This window comes from Penicillium riverlandense (genome assembly GCF_028828495.1).
Source record: "Penicillium riverlandense strain IBT 135883 chromosome Unknown utg000002l_segment0_segment0, whole genome shotgun sequence".
NCBI classification, from domain to species: Eukaryota; Fungi; Ascomycota; class Eurotiomycetes; order Eurotiales; family Aspergillaceae; genus Penicillium; species Penicillium riverlandense.
The window spans coordinates 2,507,881-2,525,091 of record NW_026643195.1 but is presented as its reverse complement, the minus strand read 5'-3'; the positions used below and the strand labels follow the sequence as shown (position 1 = coordinate 2,525,091).

Sequence of the window (17,211 nt, the reverse complement as noted above, 5' to 3'; positions counted from 1 at the left end):
CTCATTTCACTCATACTCATATAGACAGCGAAGAAACACAAAAGATCCAAAATAATACCGCCGAATCTAGAAACAATATCCAAAATTTTAAGCATCCCACGAAGACAAACCTCCAAGCACACAGCCTTCCTCGCCCTCAGCACGAGCCCGCAGCTCGCCAACTCGGTAAACCGTCTCGCCCTGGGACTCGAGGTCGGCGCGCACAGCAGCCTCCTCCGCCGGGTCCACGACGATAATCATACCGACACCGCAGTTGAAGGCGCGAGCCATCTCCGCGGAGGAGACGTTGCCTGCTTTCTGGAGCCAGGCGAACACAGGCGGCTGGGTCCACGCGCTGACGTCGATATGCGCGGTCAGTGTAGCGGGGAGCATCCGGGGCACGTTCTCGGTGAGCCCGCCGCCGGTGATATGGGCCAGGCCCTTGATGGCGGCCGGGTGGGATGCCAACGCGTGTAGGAGGGGCTTGACGTAGATGCGAGTTGGGGTGAGGAGGGCGCGACCCAGAGAGAGCTGGTTCGACTGACCGGGCATGGTGAAGGGTGCCGGGTCAGAGTATTGCAGACCGGCGCGCTCGACGATCTTGCGGACCAGCGAGTAGCCGTTTGAGTGCGGGCCCGATGAAGCCAGCGCGAGGACGACGTCACCGGGGCGCATGGAGTCCGTATACGGTAGGATGCGACGGGCGTGCTCGCCGGTGGTGTTGATGGCGCCGACGGCTGCACCCACGGCATCGTAGGATTCGTCGACGAAGAGGCCAGGCATCTCGGCAGTTTCGCCGCCGATCAAGGCGCAGCCGGCTTGCACGCAGCCGTCGGCGACGCCGGTCACGAATGCTGTGGCTGTGGGCACGTCCAGGTGGCCGCAGGAGTAGCAGTCCAGGAAGAAGAGGGGCTCGGCGCCCTGCACCACCAGATCGTTGACGTTCATAGCGACCAGGTCCACGCCTACGGTGTCGTGGATGCCCACTGCGTGAGCGATCTTCAGCTTGGTGCCCACGCCGTCAATGGCACCGATGAGCGTCGGCGAGTGCGGGTGGTAAGTCGGGTTGGCGGCGGCCAGGGAGAAGAGGCCGCCGAACCCGCCGATGACGGCGTCAGTGCCGGGCCGCTTGGTGCGCTTCACGGAGCTCTTGATGCGGTTCACCAGCTCGTTGCCGGCATCGATGGAGACACCTGCCGCAGCGTATGTGAGAGCGGTATTGGCCTGCTGGCGGAACGCGCGGTGCGCGATATCCTTGCGGAAAAACATGCCATCGTAGTGGATTGTGGCGATGCCCTCGTAACTCTTGGACACGGCCTCCTCGAGGGTTGATGCCGTCGCCGTTGCGGCGATCACACGGCCGCCAGATGTCTGCAGCTCGGTCCCGGACAAGGTGGTGCCGGCGTGGAAGATGAGGGTACCAGCTGGCGCAGGGTCAAGGGTCATTGGTGTTCCCTTGGCATATGAGCCAGGGTAGCCACCAGCCACGGCGACGACGGTGGTAGAGAACTTTGGCTCAATCTTGACGGAGACACCATCGAGCCAGTGCTCGGTACAGGCGACCATGATCTGCGCCAGATCGGTGTCTTTGCTCAACAGCGGCAACAGAGTCTGCGTCTCGGGATCACCGCCCCGTACGTTATACTCGAGAACCTTGGGCCCATTCTTGGTCATCATCAGACCGGTGAACAAGATACCGACAAAGGGGAAGCCTAGCAAGGAGAACGGTTAGCAGCATTTTAGCATGGCAGTCATGCTGAACGTACCATCTCTTCTCATTCCATCAACGGACGGCTGGATAATGGTCCGGTCAATCTCTTCCATGACCTCCTTGGGAGCAATGCGCGTAGGCGCATAGCAACCCATGCCACCCGTGTTGGGGCCTTGGTCACCGTCAAAGATGCGCTTGTGATCCTGCGCCGGAGGCAGAGAGCGGATGGTGTAGCCGTCACTGAAAGTGAGCACACTCAGTTCGTCGCCCTCGAGGTACTCTTCAATGACCACCTCGTCACCGGCCGAGCCGAACTGGTGGTCCAGCATCATCTCCTTCAGCCCCTGGTGCGCCTCCTCCTTGGTGGCTGGGAGGAGAACACCCTTGCCACCAGCAAGACCATCAGCCTTGATCACCACATTGTGCGAGACGGAATCGAGGTAGCGGCGGGCAGATTCGTAGTCGGAGAAATTGCCAAACTCAGCGGTGGGGATCTGGTGGCGCTTCATGAAGTCTTTGGAGAAGGTCTTCGAGCCCTCCATGCGGGCAGCAGCCTTGGACGGACCGAAGCATCGGATACCGACTATCACGGAGTGGTGTTAGCTAGGAGGTCAAAGTGGTCATGACTGAACTTACCGGCCTGGAAATAGCCCTGAATGCCATCTACCAACGGCGCCTCGGGCCCCGGCACCACGAGGTTTACCTTATTCGTCTGGGCAAAAGCCACCAGGCCGGGGTAGTCATCGCCCTTGACATTGGCGTTCGTGATCTTGGAGTTGCCCTGGCCGGTGCCGCCGTTTCCGGGAGCGACGTAGACAGCGTCGACAAGGGGCGATTGGCTCAACTTCCAGGCCAGAGCGTGCTCACGGCCGCCATTGCCGACGATTAGGACGCGCAATTGTTCCGAAACCATGGTGGGAGCTGCGTCTCGAGGGACTACGGCGTGGTGGGTTAGCGATTGTGGGCTTTCTTCCGCGGGGTAAGGACGATTGCCCCTCCAGCTGGACAGAAGCATTGGAAGGCAATGAAAGAGAAAAGAGAGAGTGAAGTCAAGGCATTGACAGATGGCAGAAGAAACTTACCTCGCGCGGGAGACTGAGAAGCAACTGCAGCGGGAGGATGGTGGAGGAGCGACGAGACGATCATCGATTTTCTTATCGTTGACTTTTTTTTTTCCCGGGACGGTGTTTCTCCGGCACCACCAGCGATCCTTACAATGATTCGGATTGTATACCTAATATAGGACTACTGAAGAAGCCATTTAAGGAGAATATGTAATAGTCTTAACAATTCAATGGAATGATCTGTAGTTTGGTACATTTATTTCTAGCCCTAAAAATCCGTGCACCACCTACTCCATGTATGTCGTCGTTCAACCCAGATCCAGGTTTCTGCACAATAGGAATTTCCATTCTATATGAAATCCCATCTCCTCCACCTTGCTAGGGCCGATCTGGACTAGACAATATCATTTCCCCTGGTTTCTTCCTCTGACAACCATCTGGATTGTTCTTCATGTCTCTGCCTCAGGCATCAAGGTTTCTAAAGCGGTGACTCGCGGCAGACAAAAAACACGCGCGAGATTCGAATCGATGCTCTCAATTCCATCAATTGCTGTCCGGAACACCATTTGATAGCCCGCGTGCTCTCTATATCTTTCCGTTTCTATATTTTAGGATCGGATGTTTCGGGCCTCGCTGCGGTCGGTCTCAGACCCTCTCCGCGACCATGTCTGCCTCTCCTGTCTAGCACGCCGGGTTGGGTCTCCCAACAAGCTACGCGCCTTTCACAGCACACCTCTCTTCATTAGCAAAGGCAAGAAGACACGGCCATACTTTCTGACGCAAACGCGGTTTCGGGGATATGCAGCTGCGACCCAGGTACGAAGCTTGTCACCTTTCTCGTGTCCCGCGGAAAGGAGTACTAACCGAGTTTCTTGCAGGAATCTCCGGATAAAAACCGCAATGAAAAGGCCTCCAAAACCCCCGCATCAAGACTCTCAAGCTTCCATTCAAGCGACAGCACAGCAATTTAGCGCGGCGAAAAAGTTCAGTCGCCAGCTAAAGCCGAAGGTACCACGAGAAGAGCAAGGAGAGCAAGTAGGAGAAGGGAAAAAGAAAAAGAAGAAAAGTCTTCTTGTGGGCAACACAAAACGCAGGGCGAGGCTACGGGCCAAACAGAAAAAGAAGGCTACATCATCAGCATTAGCACAAGCAGACAAGAAGGCTGCTGAAAAAGATCTCAACGAAGATGACAAGGCCGCTGAAAACAAGAAGGAGAAGGTGAAGGGGAAGAGGAAGAAGGCCACTGAAGCAAGGAGGAAGGCCGCCGCTGAAGATACGACGGCCGCTGCAGACAAGAAGGAGAAGAAGAAGGAGACTGTGAAGGAGAAGAGGAGGAAGACCGCTGAAGAAAAGAAGGCCCGCTTAGAAAAGATGAAGGCCGTCGCTGAGAACGGGAAGGAGAAAGAGGCCGCTGCAGACACGACGGCCGCCGCGGACAAGGAGAAGAAGAAAAAGGAGAAGAAGAGCGCTGCAGGCAAGCAAGACCCCGACAAGCAGGAGGTCAAGGGACAGAACGAAGAGATTGCAGCTCCCCGAGTGACGGAGCAGCCTAACTCCCTGCCCCCCGGAAGGCGAAGCGAGAGCGAGAGGAAAACCCGGCAACCAAGTCAAAGTCCATAATCCATCAAGACCAAGGCTCTCTAAATGCACGATCTCAGCCATTGACCCGTGAGTGTCGCTAGAGAATGACTATCAGAACCCCGGCTGACTCTTCTTCTCCCAAGCATTGGATATTCCCCTGGCCCCTGTTCCAACTTTGTCATTTGGCCTTGAAAGGGTGCTTTTCAAGTAAGCTGCTTCTTTTTGCTAGAAGATTTGTGAAACTAACACGATACAGTCCTGGCGTTTACCATCTTCGTGACCCTCGGTCTCGTGTCTACAACTTTGATCCGTATTTGGGTTCAATTATGCCGGTAACTGAGTTTGATTTCGAAGCTTTGAAGGCATACATAACCTCGTCCAAAGATGAGACTTTACGTGACATAGCTGTCAAGCAACAGAAGAAGTACGTTGGGTCATCTTCGAGTATGACTTCGGTTCTCTCGCATTTCCATTACCTTCTTTCGAGCTGGCGACCTGTCAATGTGAGCAGCGTATCTCAAGGCTTCTCCGAGAAGTTGCGTTCTTTCACACGCCTTCTCCGCTCGCCTGCGGCCATGTTCCTTCGGTACCAGGATGGGGTGTACGCCATCGACGCGGACAAGGAGTTTGATAACGCCAATATCCTTATGAACCTCGGAAAATCAATGGAGAAGCTCCTCACCTTGCCGAAAGATGATTTTGAGCGGTATCGCCGATCGCACGAAAACAAGATCACGCCGGAAGAAGAGGAGGCCGTACCTGAGTCCTACCATTTCACCACCTATGGCGATTTCATCATGCGGTCCCAGCTGGATGCCTATGATCCCCGTCTGCCGGGTACTGGAATGTTCGATTTGAAAACGCGTGCCGTTGTCTCGATTCGAATGGATGCAAAGAACTTTGAGCACGGTCTAGGATACGAGATCAAGGGTCGATTCGGTGACTTTGAGTCCTTTGAGCGGGAATACTTCGACATGATCCGCGCCGCGTTCCTGAAGTATTCTCTGCAGGTGCGCGTCGGCCGCATGGATGGGATATTTGTCGCTTTCCACAACGTCGAGCGCATCTTCGGATTTCAGTATATTAGTCTTGCGGAGATGGACGAAGCCCTGCACGGACAGAGCGACACTGCGCTGGGAGATGAAGAGTTCAAGCTGAGCTTGGGACTGTGGAATAAAATCCTCGACAAGGCCACTGCCCGGTTCCCCAAGCAATCGCTGCGCTTCCATTTTGAAACAAGAGACGCAACCTCTCCATTTATGTACATTTTTGCCGAGCCCGTCACGGACGAGGAGATCGACGCCATCCAGACGAAGAATCAAGCCGAAATCGAGGCATACCAGAAGCGTCTTCTCCATCCCGAACCAAAAGACGATATAAACGAGGACCTCGATGCCGCAGCAAAGATAGAAGAACCATCGCCCTCTACGCCCTCAGAAGACTCTCAAACCCTCTCCTCAGATCCTAACACGCCCGAGTCTCCCTCCTCAGAGGCCACATCAGCCCCGATATACGACTCGGACGCTCCTCCGGACCCATCCTTCACCGAAGACCTCGAAAAGGGCGGGCAAGAAACCGAGCTCCTCGGAATGGTGCTCTCGGTCAAAAACAGGGTGAACAGAAAACCAGTCGACCGTCCCACCAACTTCAAGGCCGGCGACGAATGGGCCGTCGACTACGAGCTGAACGAACTGGAGCCTTATCGAGCGCGCAGCCTGTACGAAATGTGCCAGCGCCGCCGCCGCGCTGTTCTCGATGACCGTGGCGAGGATGAGATTGGCGTCGCGGCCAATGCTTATATTCGGCAGTTGCGCGAAGTCGCTAAGCAAGGTCGTAGCCATCGCGAGAAGGAGAATCAGCTTGATGAGAAGCACGGGGTTGTTGTGTTTAATGAACCGGTTAACTAATTTTGGGTTTCAGGAGGACGAAAGTATATCGTCTTGGAGTTTGGTTGGACCTATTGTACATTAGAGGGTTTGTTTTTCCTCCCTTTTCTTCACTTGTTTCTAGTTTGGTCTGTGTCGGGTTGTTTCATTCCGGGGGATCTTGTATACGAACATACCCATTTGAACGGCAATTTTTGGTCGATAGAAATCCATTCTCCTCATGTTCTGTGTTCTAAATAATTCTTCAAGTCGAGACAATGGACAAACAAGAGCATCATAACATTAAACTAAGATCGAGGATATATCTCAACGCCATGACCAGTAGATGCAGACGCCCCATAGATAAGGAAAGCCAATCCCACAGATGCACATGTAACCCACGCCAAGTGGAAACAATGATAATCGCATCTCTATGAGAGATAGGGAGGAGGTTTATAAGCGTAAGGTGATAAGACAGATGATCAAAACATTCAGATGGTGTAGATCAGGGTATCATTGCCAGAAACAGAGCTTTGCGGAGAGGATAAGGATTCAAGATCCACAGAGAGAGAGAAGGGGGAGAGAGAGGTGGAGGATGGGGAAGGACCTTGATTCTGTACAAAAGCGGATATGTACAATCCGACAGCAATGCAAACAGTAACCACGGGGGAACAAAGGCAGCTGCTAGCTGATATCAGTCAGCGATCACAGCTCCTGCAAATCGAGTTTCGGCGGAGCCCAGTCCAGCTGAGGCGGCTTGTCATTCGTCTGAACGAACACCGTGGGCGGACGCGAGTCGTGCTGCACCTTCCGACGATCTTTCATGGCGTTTCCACTGAGAAACCCGCGTAGAGTGGATGAGGCCATGCCGTAGGCACTGCGCGCACTGCGGTTGCCAATTGAGACGGTGCTGGAGCTGTTTGCGCTGCGGATGCTATTCGATCGGTGGACGGATGAAGGCACGGCGGGGACGGGCTTTGCCATGCGTGAGATTGAGGAGGAGGAGGAAGAGATAGGGCTTGATGGACCGAATTCTGAGGGCAGAATCTGTGCCGCGCGAGCGGTTTGGGCGCGCGGATCTGATTCGCTTTGCGCCATTATGCTGGACGTGAACTCGGCTGTGGGGACACGAGGAAGAGGCCGGTTTCCCGGGTCCTCTTCGGCAAGGTGGATGGATGATGCGGAGTCTTCGGGTGGCGAGGCATGGATTTCGTCTGCTGATACTGCGACCTCGAATTTGAGGTCATCGAGCATAGTGCCTAGACTGGCGGCTGTCACGGGCCGGCCATCGCTAGACGCATCATCGACGTCGTCTTGGATTCCATGTGCGATATTATAGTTGCGAAGAAGATATCGGCGCAGGCGAGCGACTTCCATGTCCCATTTTCGGTTCAGGGACTGCAGGACGAGATCAACGTTGTGGCTAGCGAATGGAGATGTCTCCAGAGCGGCAGCAACATTTGCCGGCGGATGTTTGCTCAATCGATGTCCAACGGGGGCATTGCCAACATGCATCGCTGCATGCAGGGAGCGACGGATCGAGTTCGCCGTAGAGCCTTGGACATTGCTTGCATCCCATCGGACATTGTCAACCTCTCGCCGCACCTTGTCGATGGACAAGGTTCGATCCCGATCCATGCATGAAAGACTGAGCAGGGTGCGGTTGCACTGCAGACCATTGACAAGAACGGTAAATGACTGAAGGTTGATATCGTTGTTCTCGCAATGCACCTCGCGCAGCGAGTTATTGTACTCCAAAACCGAAGCCAGAGTATTCGCGCCCTGGAGACCCAGCTTCTGGTGCTCGATTCGAAGCACCCTGAGAGACGTATTTTTCTTCAAGCCAGTCAGCGCCAGGTTGAGACCGATCCCGAACCGGGCGACGTCCAGATGCGCATTCTCTCCGCTGATGTCCAACGCTTCTAGCGTCTTGTTCTCCTCAAACATTACCTGCAGAGCGCGGCACGTCTCTGGACCTGCATCGTACGGAAGGGACGCCTTGGAGATATCTAGATATCGCAGGCTGGTGTTTTTCCGGACTGCATCCACCAGTTCCCGGAATTGGTCTTCCTTTTTGAAATCAATCATCCGCATAGATAGATGCGATGGGGTCTGGTTTTTCGCAATTGCGTCAAAAATGAACGAACAGCCATTGTCAAGCCGGTTCTCGTTAACATGCAAATGGAGGCTCCGCAAAGCGTCGGGACCAGCCGCCATCGAATGCATGAACATGGCAACATCTTCTCCGGTCAGGCCGCACTGGTCGAGTCGGAGGACGCGCAGGTTCCGGGACCTATCACTGGCCAGGTAGGTGGCGATGGCATCCACAGTCTGGCGGTTGACAGTCGTGCGGCTGAGGGCCAGTTCTTCAAGTCGCCAATTGAACAACATTTCTGCTGTGATGAGCGGCTCGGGGCCAGATGTCCGGGAGATGCGGGATAGGTTGATCTTGCGAATCTGACCAAAGTACCCGATGTACTGTTGAAGAACATCGGGGTTTAATCGTCCCTGGACGCCGGAGATATTGATAGCCTCGAGAGTAGACTCCTGCGCGACAATGGTTGACAGCAGCAGGTCCAGGTCATGAACAGACAATCCGCAATCTCCGACCTCCAATGCTCTCAGATGACTCCGGCGTTGGGATGCCGCATCCACCAAGTAGTCAAGATCCGTTTCGCCGAGCTTGATTCCATTCAGAGCTACCCAATCGACACTAGTCAGTTCCCGGCGACAAACAGGGAAAATGGCCTCTGGGATTCCACAGCCCGGATCACGAGTCCCCTTGTCGAATGTTGGTGTCCGCGTAAGACAATACGAGAAATCGAGCCGACGCAGCCATTTGCTCTTCAAGACCAAACCTCGTATCTCTTCAGAGAGAACGGCGAGGCTCCCTTGACCTGGGATTTGAATAAGACACCCTCCACGGTCAAGATGCACATCCATATCCACTCCGTGAATATCACGGAGACCCTGAAGCACATCGAGGTTGACGCCGCGGAAAGATATGGAGCGGAAAGATTCATTATACCGAAGGGCGCGCATGACCGCAATCAACTCGAGGGCGCTGTATCTTGGCAGTCTCGGGGAAGCTGGACGGAGTAATCGGAAGCAAGGAGCATCTTCACACTCCAAGTCAATCGTGTAACGAATGTTGGAGGTGTCAATATCGTAACTTGCGGAATAAGCGACCAGCGTGCGGTCGAAGCAGCCGTAATCCTCATCCAGCGCTACAGGCGGGAAGTTGTCATCGTTCTGCAACTCACGCGGCACAACAAACTCATATGGCTGTCTGGTCCATAGAGGACGCAGGAACTCAGTGTGCTGTCGAATCCAGCCAGCAACTTCTACCGAGTGAACCGAGGCCAGGAAGACGTTGAATGTTTTCTGAAATGGAACTCTGAACGAAAGATGCAGGCTATCGTCGCCGTACTCCATTGACAGACCAGTGAGATTCATGAAACCAAAGGAGGCGCCCACTTCCAAGTCAGTGAGTGAGACCACCGATGATCGGTTGCCGGTCTTTTGCATTGGAATAAGATGGACTTTGTGAGATCCAAGAGCGAGGTAGCAGCCGGTGGGTGACAATTTCGCCAGATCATCAGAGGAAGATCGCGTAGGTGACTTGCTCGAAGCGATTTGGATAACGCGGAACATACGAAAAACCTGTGGGTCATAGTCTCGCTCGTGCTCCAGCATCCGAGTCACGTACTCGACCGAGCCTCGACTGAACAGCAGCGGATCGTTTGACCGAGCCATCTGGGCGGCCTGACGAATGCCCACCATCCAAAGATTCAGCTCTTGTAGATCGGGCGTCTGCATCTGAACTAAGGCAGCTTTGTGAGTGCGCTCATCCAGGTACGCTACCTCCACTGTTGGGGACAACCGTCCATCCTCCAGCATGTAGACCGCAATGATACTATTTAGCGGAATACCGGCAGACGCATCGCCCGCGACCATCGGGTGCATGTCCTGCAATGAGCTTATCGAGGCGATTGATTGGCGGTGATGGGCCGGGGCCCGCACATTATAGGAAGGTGGGATCGAAGGGAACGCATCGGCGGCCTTGCTCTGGGTCTTGAAACGGATGATATGCGTGTCTGTCAGAACGAGATACTGGCTTTTCTTTCTCCACATGCTGCCAGTAGTCTGTATTTCCCCATGGTGGAGAATGGCGGATGACCAAATCCCATTTCGGGGATCAGCTACATGCTGATCGTCTCCAAGCGAGCCGACCGACGCGCTGAGGGGGTCGTTGTCGTCTTCCAATGAGTGCAGTGAGTGCAAGGACCGGAAGGACCCGAAGACGGAAGTGCGTTTCTTCTGCAGCGACTTCCGGGGTCGCGGGGTCTCCAGAACAGGCGTAGATGAAGCGGAGAAGGACGTGATGTCCGAGTGTGCCGTCCCGGGTCGACGCAAGACATTAGGGCCAGTGGATCTTCTATTCGGACTCTGGGCCCGGCCAAAAAACCCCGAATTGCGGCGTTTTTTGCTTTGCGTCAGCGTATCATCCGAGGGTGTTCGGTCATGGAGACGCGGCCGGAGAGGAGGGGCCGAGGTTGTGGACGAAGGACTGAACACACTGCTGAAGCTCTTTCGCCGCTGCTTTTTGACTGCCATTTCAGCCATGGTGGAAGTCGGGCAGGTGTAAACAGATATGGACGAGCGGGAGAATTAAAAGCAAGAAAAGAAGCTAGCGGCGCGAGGGTAGTGTTATCTCATCGACGACCTCGACGTCGATCTCACTAGGCGAACCGAGTGCATTAGCAACAATCCTAGCAAGCAATCATAATGACAAGCTGTACATACTGCAATCCGTCAGGGCGCCATGAGAAGCAATTGGACAGGAAGGCAAGTGGGACCACCAGCGAATATATCTACTAGCACCTTCAGACGGATGGGCACCGCCGACACGTCAAGCAGCTGTCAACAATGTGGCGCAAGGAAGAGCTCGATTGCAATAGGAAGTAGGTTCGAGCGAGTGACCGGAAGAAGGACGGAAGGAGACGATCGCATCCGCCAGCAAGAAGTCGGTCAGGGCAGCCCAAAACGGCGGGAACAAGGAGATTGTGATCAATCGGGGGATTGGAAGGTTAATCCGGTAAGGAAGACCGGGCGATCTGCACGGAATGGACGAATGATTGGTGCTCAGGGGCGGGCAATGATGTCAGGTGAAATCATGCGTTGCAAACAGAACAGGGGAAAATGAAAAGAACAGCCGGAGAGGGCAAAAGAAGAGAGAGACACAGAGAGAGAGAGAGAGAGGAAAAAGGTGGAAGCTGGTGGAGGGTAAGAGGGAGGAATGACCGAATGCAGTTAAACGCCCAACACTTCGGACGAACCGTTTGTACCGTGTTTCATCTTGATTTTTCTACTGTGGTTCTGCTCTCTATTTATTCTTCGACATGGTGGACTTCAGAAAAATTCCTTCTAGCCCGCGGGGTCGGACATTTTGTCTTGATTTACTCTGTTTACGCCGTCCGTGATCGCTGCCTACCGTTTAGGCGCTGAGACATGCGGTCGCACATATCGAATGGCATCCGCATTCGAGCCAGAGCCACGTAATAGGCGTTCTCCACCGCATGCATCCGCTAGGCAATCGGTGACAGATAGTATGGCCGACTATAACAAGGATTGTCTCCTTAGTGCCGGTGGGCGTAGTGCTTAGCATCGAGCAGGAGACCACTCAGTGAGGGCAAACCCGATCCACCACGCAGATCGACAGCTCAGGCAGCTCCACGCTTGCCCGGAATCGAATGCCGCAGGTCCAGGGTGAGGAGATCAGGGGGTGGGATCCAGATGGGGGCCTCGTTTCAGCCCGATCGCTCCAGGGGTAAAGCGCGGCTACAGTGGTCTGTTTGTTGTATGTACGAGCAGCCGAATAATCACCCAAGCACCAACCCCGCTGGAGCAGAGCTATTGCAGATAGCTTCTGGATTATTGAAAAAAGAGGGCCCTGGCGAAGCTCTGGAATTCCGCCCGGCTTGAATCCCGCCGGATTTCCTCACGGACGCGATCTCTCTTCCATTTCCGCTTGCCGCCGCTCCGCGCGCTTAATGCGACGAACCAGCTCGATGTAGTCATTCACCCTCCTCTCCGCCCAGATGCACCCACCCAGGGTCATCGCAGCAATCTGCAGGAAGACCTTGAACTGAGGCGTCAGGCCGCGGTAGACACGTGCTGTCGGCGAGATCCACTCGGAGAAGCCTTCGAGCGGACGGTAGAACAACCGCGAGCGGAGTCCCGCGGGCGAGAACGGCGAGGGGCGCGGACGGGGTGGCGCGTCAGGACTGGCGGGTGGTGTAGGCGCTGTGAAGGTGAATGGGTGAGGGAGGATCATGATCATATGAGCTAGGATGGACACTGAGCCGAACTATAGCGCGGTAAAGAAGCAGATGTTAGTCCCAGTTGCGAAGGGTTGTGTTTGGCGTACATACCCGGAACACTCCAGTCATGAAGCCCTTGGCGGCTTCGCGGGTAAGTTCCGCTGGAGGCTCGATGTCTCCTCTTTGACTTGGTGGGGGAGGCATGGTGAATGGTTGTTTCCTGTAGGTTGAGTTTCTGTGTTGTAAGATTGGCGGGGAGATTAGGAAAATGGACGCAGAAGAAGCTGAGGATACACTCTGTTTTTAATTGAATTCAAGACAGGCCAGCAGGAGAAAGGAAAGCAAGAAGAAGGAGCTGTACAAGTGAGTGTGTCGATGGATGAGAGAACCAGAACAATGACCTAAGGAGAGGACCGGATCAACAATAATCCCACTCAACATCTCCGATCCAAGAAAAAGCCGCCGACCTCCAGTTATACCAAATCACGCTCCAACACACACCCACCCACCATTATGGCCCTCGCCGCGCGCACAGCATCCCTCTCGCGGGTAACAAACGAAACCAAAATCCAAGTCTCCCTCAGTCTCGACGGCGGCATCCTACCTCCCTACGAGCCCACCACTCACTTCTCACCCCCAAGCGACCCGCAAGAAGCCTCCGCGGCCAAGAATGGCATTGTGCCGCCCAAGGATGCCGGCCATGCGACGCAGTTCACGGCGACCCAGCAGATCACCGTGAGCACGGGGATCGGGTTCCTGGATCATATGCTGCATGCGATGGCGAAGCATGCGGGGTGGAGTTTGGCGGTGCGGGCGAAGGGGGATTTATACAGTGCGTCCTACTCTTCTCTCTCTCTCCTATCCATTGGCAACGGAGAAGAGAAAGAAGCCAAATAGGTGTTTTTTATATATATACTTACGAACAATCTGCAGTTGACGACCACCACACAACAGAAGACACCTTCCTCGCCATCGGCTCGGCATTCACGCAAGCCCTAGGCGCACGGCAATCCCTGACGCGCTTCGGACGCGGCGACGCCCCCCTCGACGAGGCCCTCTCTTGGGCCGTGATCGACCTCTCCAGCCGGCCATGGGCAGTCATCGACCTGGGATTCAAGCGCGAGAAGATCGGCGACCTCAGCACCGAGATGATCACGCATGGCTTGCAGAGCTTCGCGCAGGCAGCGGGCGTGACCCTGCATGTGGGCTGCACGTATGGTGATAATGACCACCATCGCGCGGAGAGCGCGTTCAAGGCGCTTGCTGTTGCGATGAGGACGGCTTGTGCGAGGAGGGTTGAGGGGCAGGTTGGGGCGGGGGATGTAGTTAGTACTAAGGGGGTTCTTTAGATTCGGGGGATTTTGGGTCGATTGTAAATATGTGTATGTGTGACGAGATGGGATTAGAATATATTGTATCTTTGTTTATTCTTCTGGTCAATTGTTTTGAAGGATAGCAAGGATTTAACGGATGAGAATATGTAATGTCGATATCAATTCATGGCTAAACCATCTCTAATAATGCCATAATGCATCAATCATGAATACTTCAATCAACCCCAAAACACCCGTCGAAGAACCTGCTTCGACCAGCCGACGCAGAAGAAAGAATTACGAACTCTTCACTCCTAGAGCCTTGATAGCCCTCTGCCAATACTCCTTCCTCTCATCTGTAACAGACGTACCCACACAATCACTAATATACCGCTGCCACCCCTCCTCGTCGCCAGTCTGCAAAGCAGTCCGGACCTCCTTGGAGCACTGCGTGGTCAAGAACCACGCCCCAGAGCCAAAGTCATAGCTGTGGTTATCGCGGAGCAGATCCAGGAGATCGGCCGGGCTGCTGGCGACTTTGGCGACCTTGTCTTTGAGATCTGGGAGGGAGGCGGCGTACTTTTTGTTGTAGGATGGGGATTGCATGTTACGCGCTGTATAATTCGTTAATCATCATCACCTCGTTTATTGACAGAGGTGGAAAAGAAAGGAATGCGTACTGCCCTGGCCCGGCACACCTGGGAAATGGTTCTTGTTATACTTGAAGTCAAGACTTTCAAACGCCATCAGACTGATGATAGCTGCCTGCTCTGCCTTCGATGTGACTTCGTATGTATCAAAGGATTGCGAGGTGTACTTGGCGGCGGTTTTTGCGGTAGCACACTCGCCCTTAGCTGGAGCATCGTCACATGTGTTTGATTTGGGCGCAATGGTTTCCACCTGGGCTTGGGTGAGGGCGGCATCGCGGGGGATCAGAGGAAAGGAAAATGAGATTGGGGCTGCGGCGGAGAAGAGGGAGAGGGTGAGGAGGGAGAGGGTGGTGAGGTAGAGGTGCCACATTTTGCGTGTAGGAGATAGAGCAAAGGAGAGCAACGCAGTTTGGCTAGCAATTATATTCTGAGAGATGAGGACAGTATGTTAGAGAAAGCCAAGGAGTGGTGGCTTTATATGGGTTGCCCACTACATTGCTGAGAGAGGTGGGTGAGGGAACCGCCGCATAGCCGCCCATTGCTGGGCATTGTGGCCAGCAGGCTAGTAGACAAAGGGTGCTCGCGGAGAATGTGAGACAATGGATTGGGCGATGTAAGGCGCGCGTCTGTTATTGGCGCTGGAGTTAGGGTTTGGGAGGGTTGGTCTGAAACGCCATTCAAACCAACCACAGTCAGGAATGCCAGCACCAAGAATGTGAAGCAAGTAGTTTCAAGCAAATAGATTTCTTTGGTCTCTGATCCCAGAAGTAATGTAAGTCTAAAAATTGGTTATAAATCATAGGGTTGGGTAAATAGAGGGACCAGGCAATCCCAGAGTAATCCCACCACCACAGCAGGCGTGGTTATAGGCCCCTCAAATGGCAGAAAATCAAAAACCAATGGCTCCAGGTGAGCAGTCAATCCAGGGTCCCGCCAACGAGACTGAATCACCATGCATAGCGCTCCCAAACAGAAAGTAAATAAAGTGTACATATAAATGCTGAGATGCACAGATCGTGTCCAAGGCCGTATCGATACACACAAAATACACGGAAATGATCAAATCAATCATCGCGACGACCGAGCTCGTACGAGGTCTCGGTGACCCCACGAGCTTCTTCGTCTTCCTTGAAGCTGACGCGTCGGAGCAGCGTGGGGAGCATGCGCGAGCGCCGTGTGGGCGAGGACGAGAGGCGGGACGGCCCCATGAAGGAGGGCACCTTGGTGTAGCTGTAGCGGTACTTGGCTCCCAGGAGCATGACTCGACCATAGGTCCACCAGAGGCAGAAGCCGACCACACCGGCCAGGATGAAGCCGAGGAAAGTCAGGAGAATCCAGTGTTGGCCCATCCAGAAGATCAGGCGCGCGTCCTTGCCGTGCCAGCTGTTGCCCCGGTGGTGGGTGAAGAAGCTCCAGGAGAACCGGTTGTACTCGTCCTGCATGAGGATGCGCACGCGGCCGGCCTCGCTGGGTCGGTCCTGCATGTACTCCTTCCAGATAACCGACAAAAACAGCGGACCAGTGGAATACATGACCGTGATATATGGCAGCAGCCAGCTGCGGTCATATTGTTGCAACAGTTCGATCACACGGAGGAAGAACGGGTGCTGGGGTACGGAGCCCATGGCATCGTTCGAGATGCCCGTGGGGACCGTCCGGCGCACCCACGCGGGGTAGGAGAGCAGGGGGTCCAATCGGCGGTTGCAGCCCTGTCACCGTCATGTTAGCAACTTGATTTTCAAAAATGTGTGGGGGCAATTCCTACATCGTCCAGATCGATATATGTACCACCATAGTGCGCCAGCACGAAGTAGCGGATCGAATCAGCCCGCTGGATGGGGTATTTGTAGCCGTCAAACGTGTCGAGAAACCAGGGGTACTCGGCCGCGATGAATTCGCGCGACTTCTCATTCGTCCAGAGCTGGGAGGCGTCAGTAATCTGCAGGTCCACACACTTCTAGGCAGCCACGTACAATGTATTCATAGTCAGGATGCAAGTCAATGCAAGTCTGCTGCGCCTCCACCCACACCTCGGGAATCGTCTCGTTCTTGTAGGTCTGGTGAATAATCTTGGGGATGATCTGCGGGCGTTGCTCGATCAGGCTGGAGTTAGGCGAGGGCAGCTCGGCGTGGTGAATGGCGTCGGCGGCGGCATCTTCGAGGAGCAGCGAGAGCAGGGTCGAGACGCTGCGGACCAGGAACGCGATGATGAGCAGATTGACCAGGAGAAAGATCACAAGTCCGCGTCGCATGGTGGCGGCGGCGAGAGAAGAACGGTCACCCCAGCTTGGGAGTCAACCAGAAATCTCCGTCGAGGACGACCAATTGGTGGACGAGTTCCAATAGCAAATACTCAACACAATTCCGGGGTCATCAAGTTTGGTCGAGTGCTCGGGGGCACGTGAGAGAAGAAGCAAGAAAGAAAGGAGGAGTTGTCACGGAGAGACAGACGTTCTAGGAGAAATCTGGGGTTGGCACTCAGGGGAGGAGGGTAGGATTCAATGGCCAGGAGGATGGGGAAGGGATGTAGTAGTACGGGGGGTGATCAGATTAAGGAGAGAAAGACAAGAGAGAGAGGAAATCCCCAGGGGAACCACGTTGAAGGCCAAAAGGAGCGACAAGCGGGAGGTGGAGAGGGAACTAAGGCCAAAAGAGAAAGCGATGGTTGAACTCTGGAGAGCCAGGGGCGAGTTTAATACGACGGTAAATGACCGTATGGCTCACG

General features: G+C 54.5%; 8 protein-coding genes across 8 annotated transcripts; 3 read left to right on the top strand and 5 right to left on the bottom strand.

Moving 5' to 3' along the window:
- Window positions 1-87: 87 nt before the first annotated feature.
- Window positions 88-2,603, bottom strand: ade1 (bifunctional aminoimidazole ribotide synthase/glycinamide ribotide synthase; the record flags this gene model as incomplete). The annotated part of the gene is made up of 3 exons (XM_057194749.1): window positions 88-1,691; window positions 1,746-2,273; window positions 2,327-2,603. The coding sequence occupies 3 exons, from the start codon at window positions 2,601-2,603 to the stop codon at window positions 88-90; spliced, it is 2,409 nt and encodes an 802-aa protein (XP_057056104.1).
- Window positions 2,604-3,654: 1,051 nt separating this feature from the next.
- Window positions 3,655-4,374, top strand: N7474_003333 (uncharacterized protein; the record flags this gene model as incomplete). The annotated part of the gene is made up of 1 exon (XM_057194748.1): window positions 3,655-4,374. The coding sequence occupies one exon, from the start codon at window positions 3,655-3,657 to the stop codon at window positions 4,372-4,374; it is 720 nt and encodes a 239-aa protein (XP_057056103.1).
- A 287-nt stretch (window positions 4,375-4,661) lies between these two features.
- On the top strand, window positions 4,662-6,242 carry N7474_003332 (Pet127 family protein; the record flags this gene model as incomplete). The annotated part of the gene is made up of 1 exon (XM_057194747.1): window positions 4,662-6,242. One exon carries the CDS (start codon window positions 4,662-4,664, stop codon window positions 6,240-6,242), a length of 1,581 nt encoding a protein of 526 aa, XP_057056102.1.
- A 663-nt stretch (window positions 6,243-6,905) lies between these two features.
- Window positions 6,906-10,826, bottom strand: N7474_003331 (uncharacterized protein; the record flags this gene model as incomplete). Its single annotated transcript, XM_057194746.1, has 1 exon — window positions 6,906-10,826. The coding sequence occupies one exon, from the start codon at window positions 10,824-10,826 to the stop codon at window positions 6,906-6,908; it is 3,921 nt and encodes a 1,306-aa protein (XP_057056101.1).
- A 1,375-nt stretch (window positions 10,827-12,201) lies between these two features.
- Window positions 12,202-12,727, bottom strand: N7474_003330 (uncharacterized protein; the record flags this gene model as incomplete). The annotated part of the gene is made up of 2 exons (XM_057194745.1): window positions 12,202-12,570; window positions 12,635-12,727. The coding sequence occupies 2 exons, from the start codon at window positions 12,725-12,727 to the stop codon at window positions 12,202-12,204; spliced, it is 462 nt and encodes a 153-aa protein (XP_057056100.1).
- Window positions 12,728-13,036: 309 nt separating this feature from the next.
- Window positions 13,037-13,872, top strand: his3 (imidazoleglycerol-phosphate dehydratase HIS3; the record flags this gene model as incomplete). Its single annotated transcript, XM_057194744.1, has 2 exons — window positions 13,037-13,355; window positions 13,457-13,872. The coding sequence occupies 2 exons, from the start codon at window positions 13,037-13,039 to the stop codon at window positions 13,870-13,872; spliced, it is 735 nt and encodes a 244-aa protein (XP_057056099.1).
- A 261-nt stretch (window positions 13,873-14,133) lies between these two features.
- N7474_003328 (uncharacterized protein) lies at window positions 14,134-14,856 on the bottom strand (the record flags this gene model as incomplete). The annotated part of the gene is made up of 2 exons (XM_057194743.1): window positions 14,134-14,450; window positions 14,517-14,856. 2 exons carry the CDS (start codon window positions 14,854-14,856, stop codon window positions 14,134-14,136), a joined length of 657 nt encoding a protein of 218 aa, XP_057056098.1.
- Window positions 14,857-15,550: 694 nt separating this feature from the next.
- On the bottom strand, window positions 15,551-16,738 carry N7474_003327 (glycosyltransferase family 32 protein; the record flags this gene model as incomplete). Its single annotated transcript, XM_057194742.1, has 3 exons — window positions 15,551-16,195; window positions 16,252-16,407; window positions 16,460-16,738. 3 exons carry the CDS (start codon window positions 16,736-16,738, stop codon window positions 15,551-15,553), a joined length of 1,080 nt encoding a protein of 359 aa, XP_057056097.1.
- Window positions 16,739-17,211: the final 473 nt, after the last annotated feature.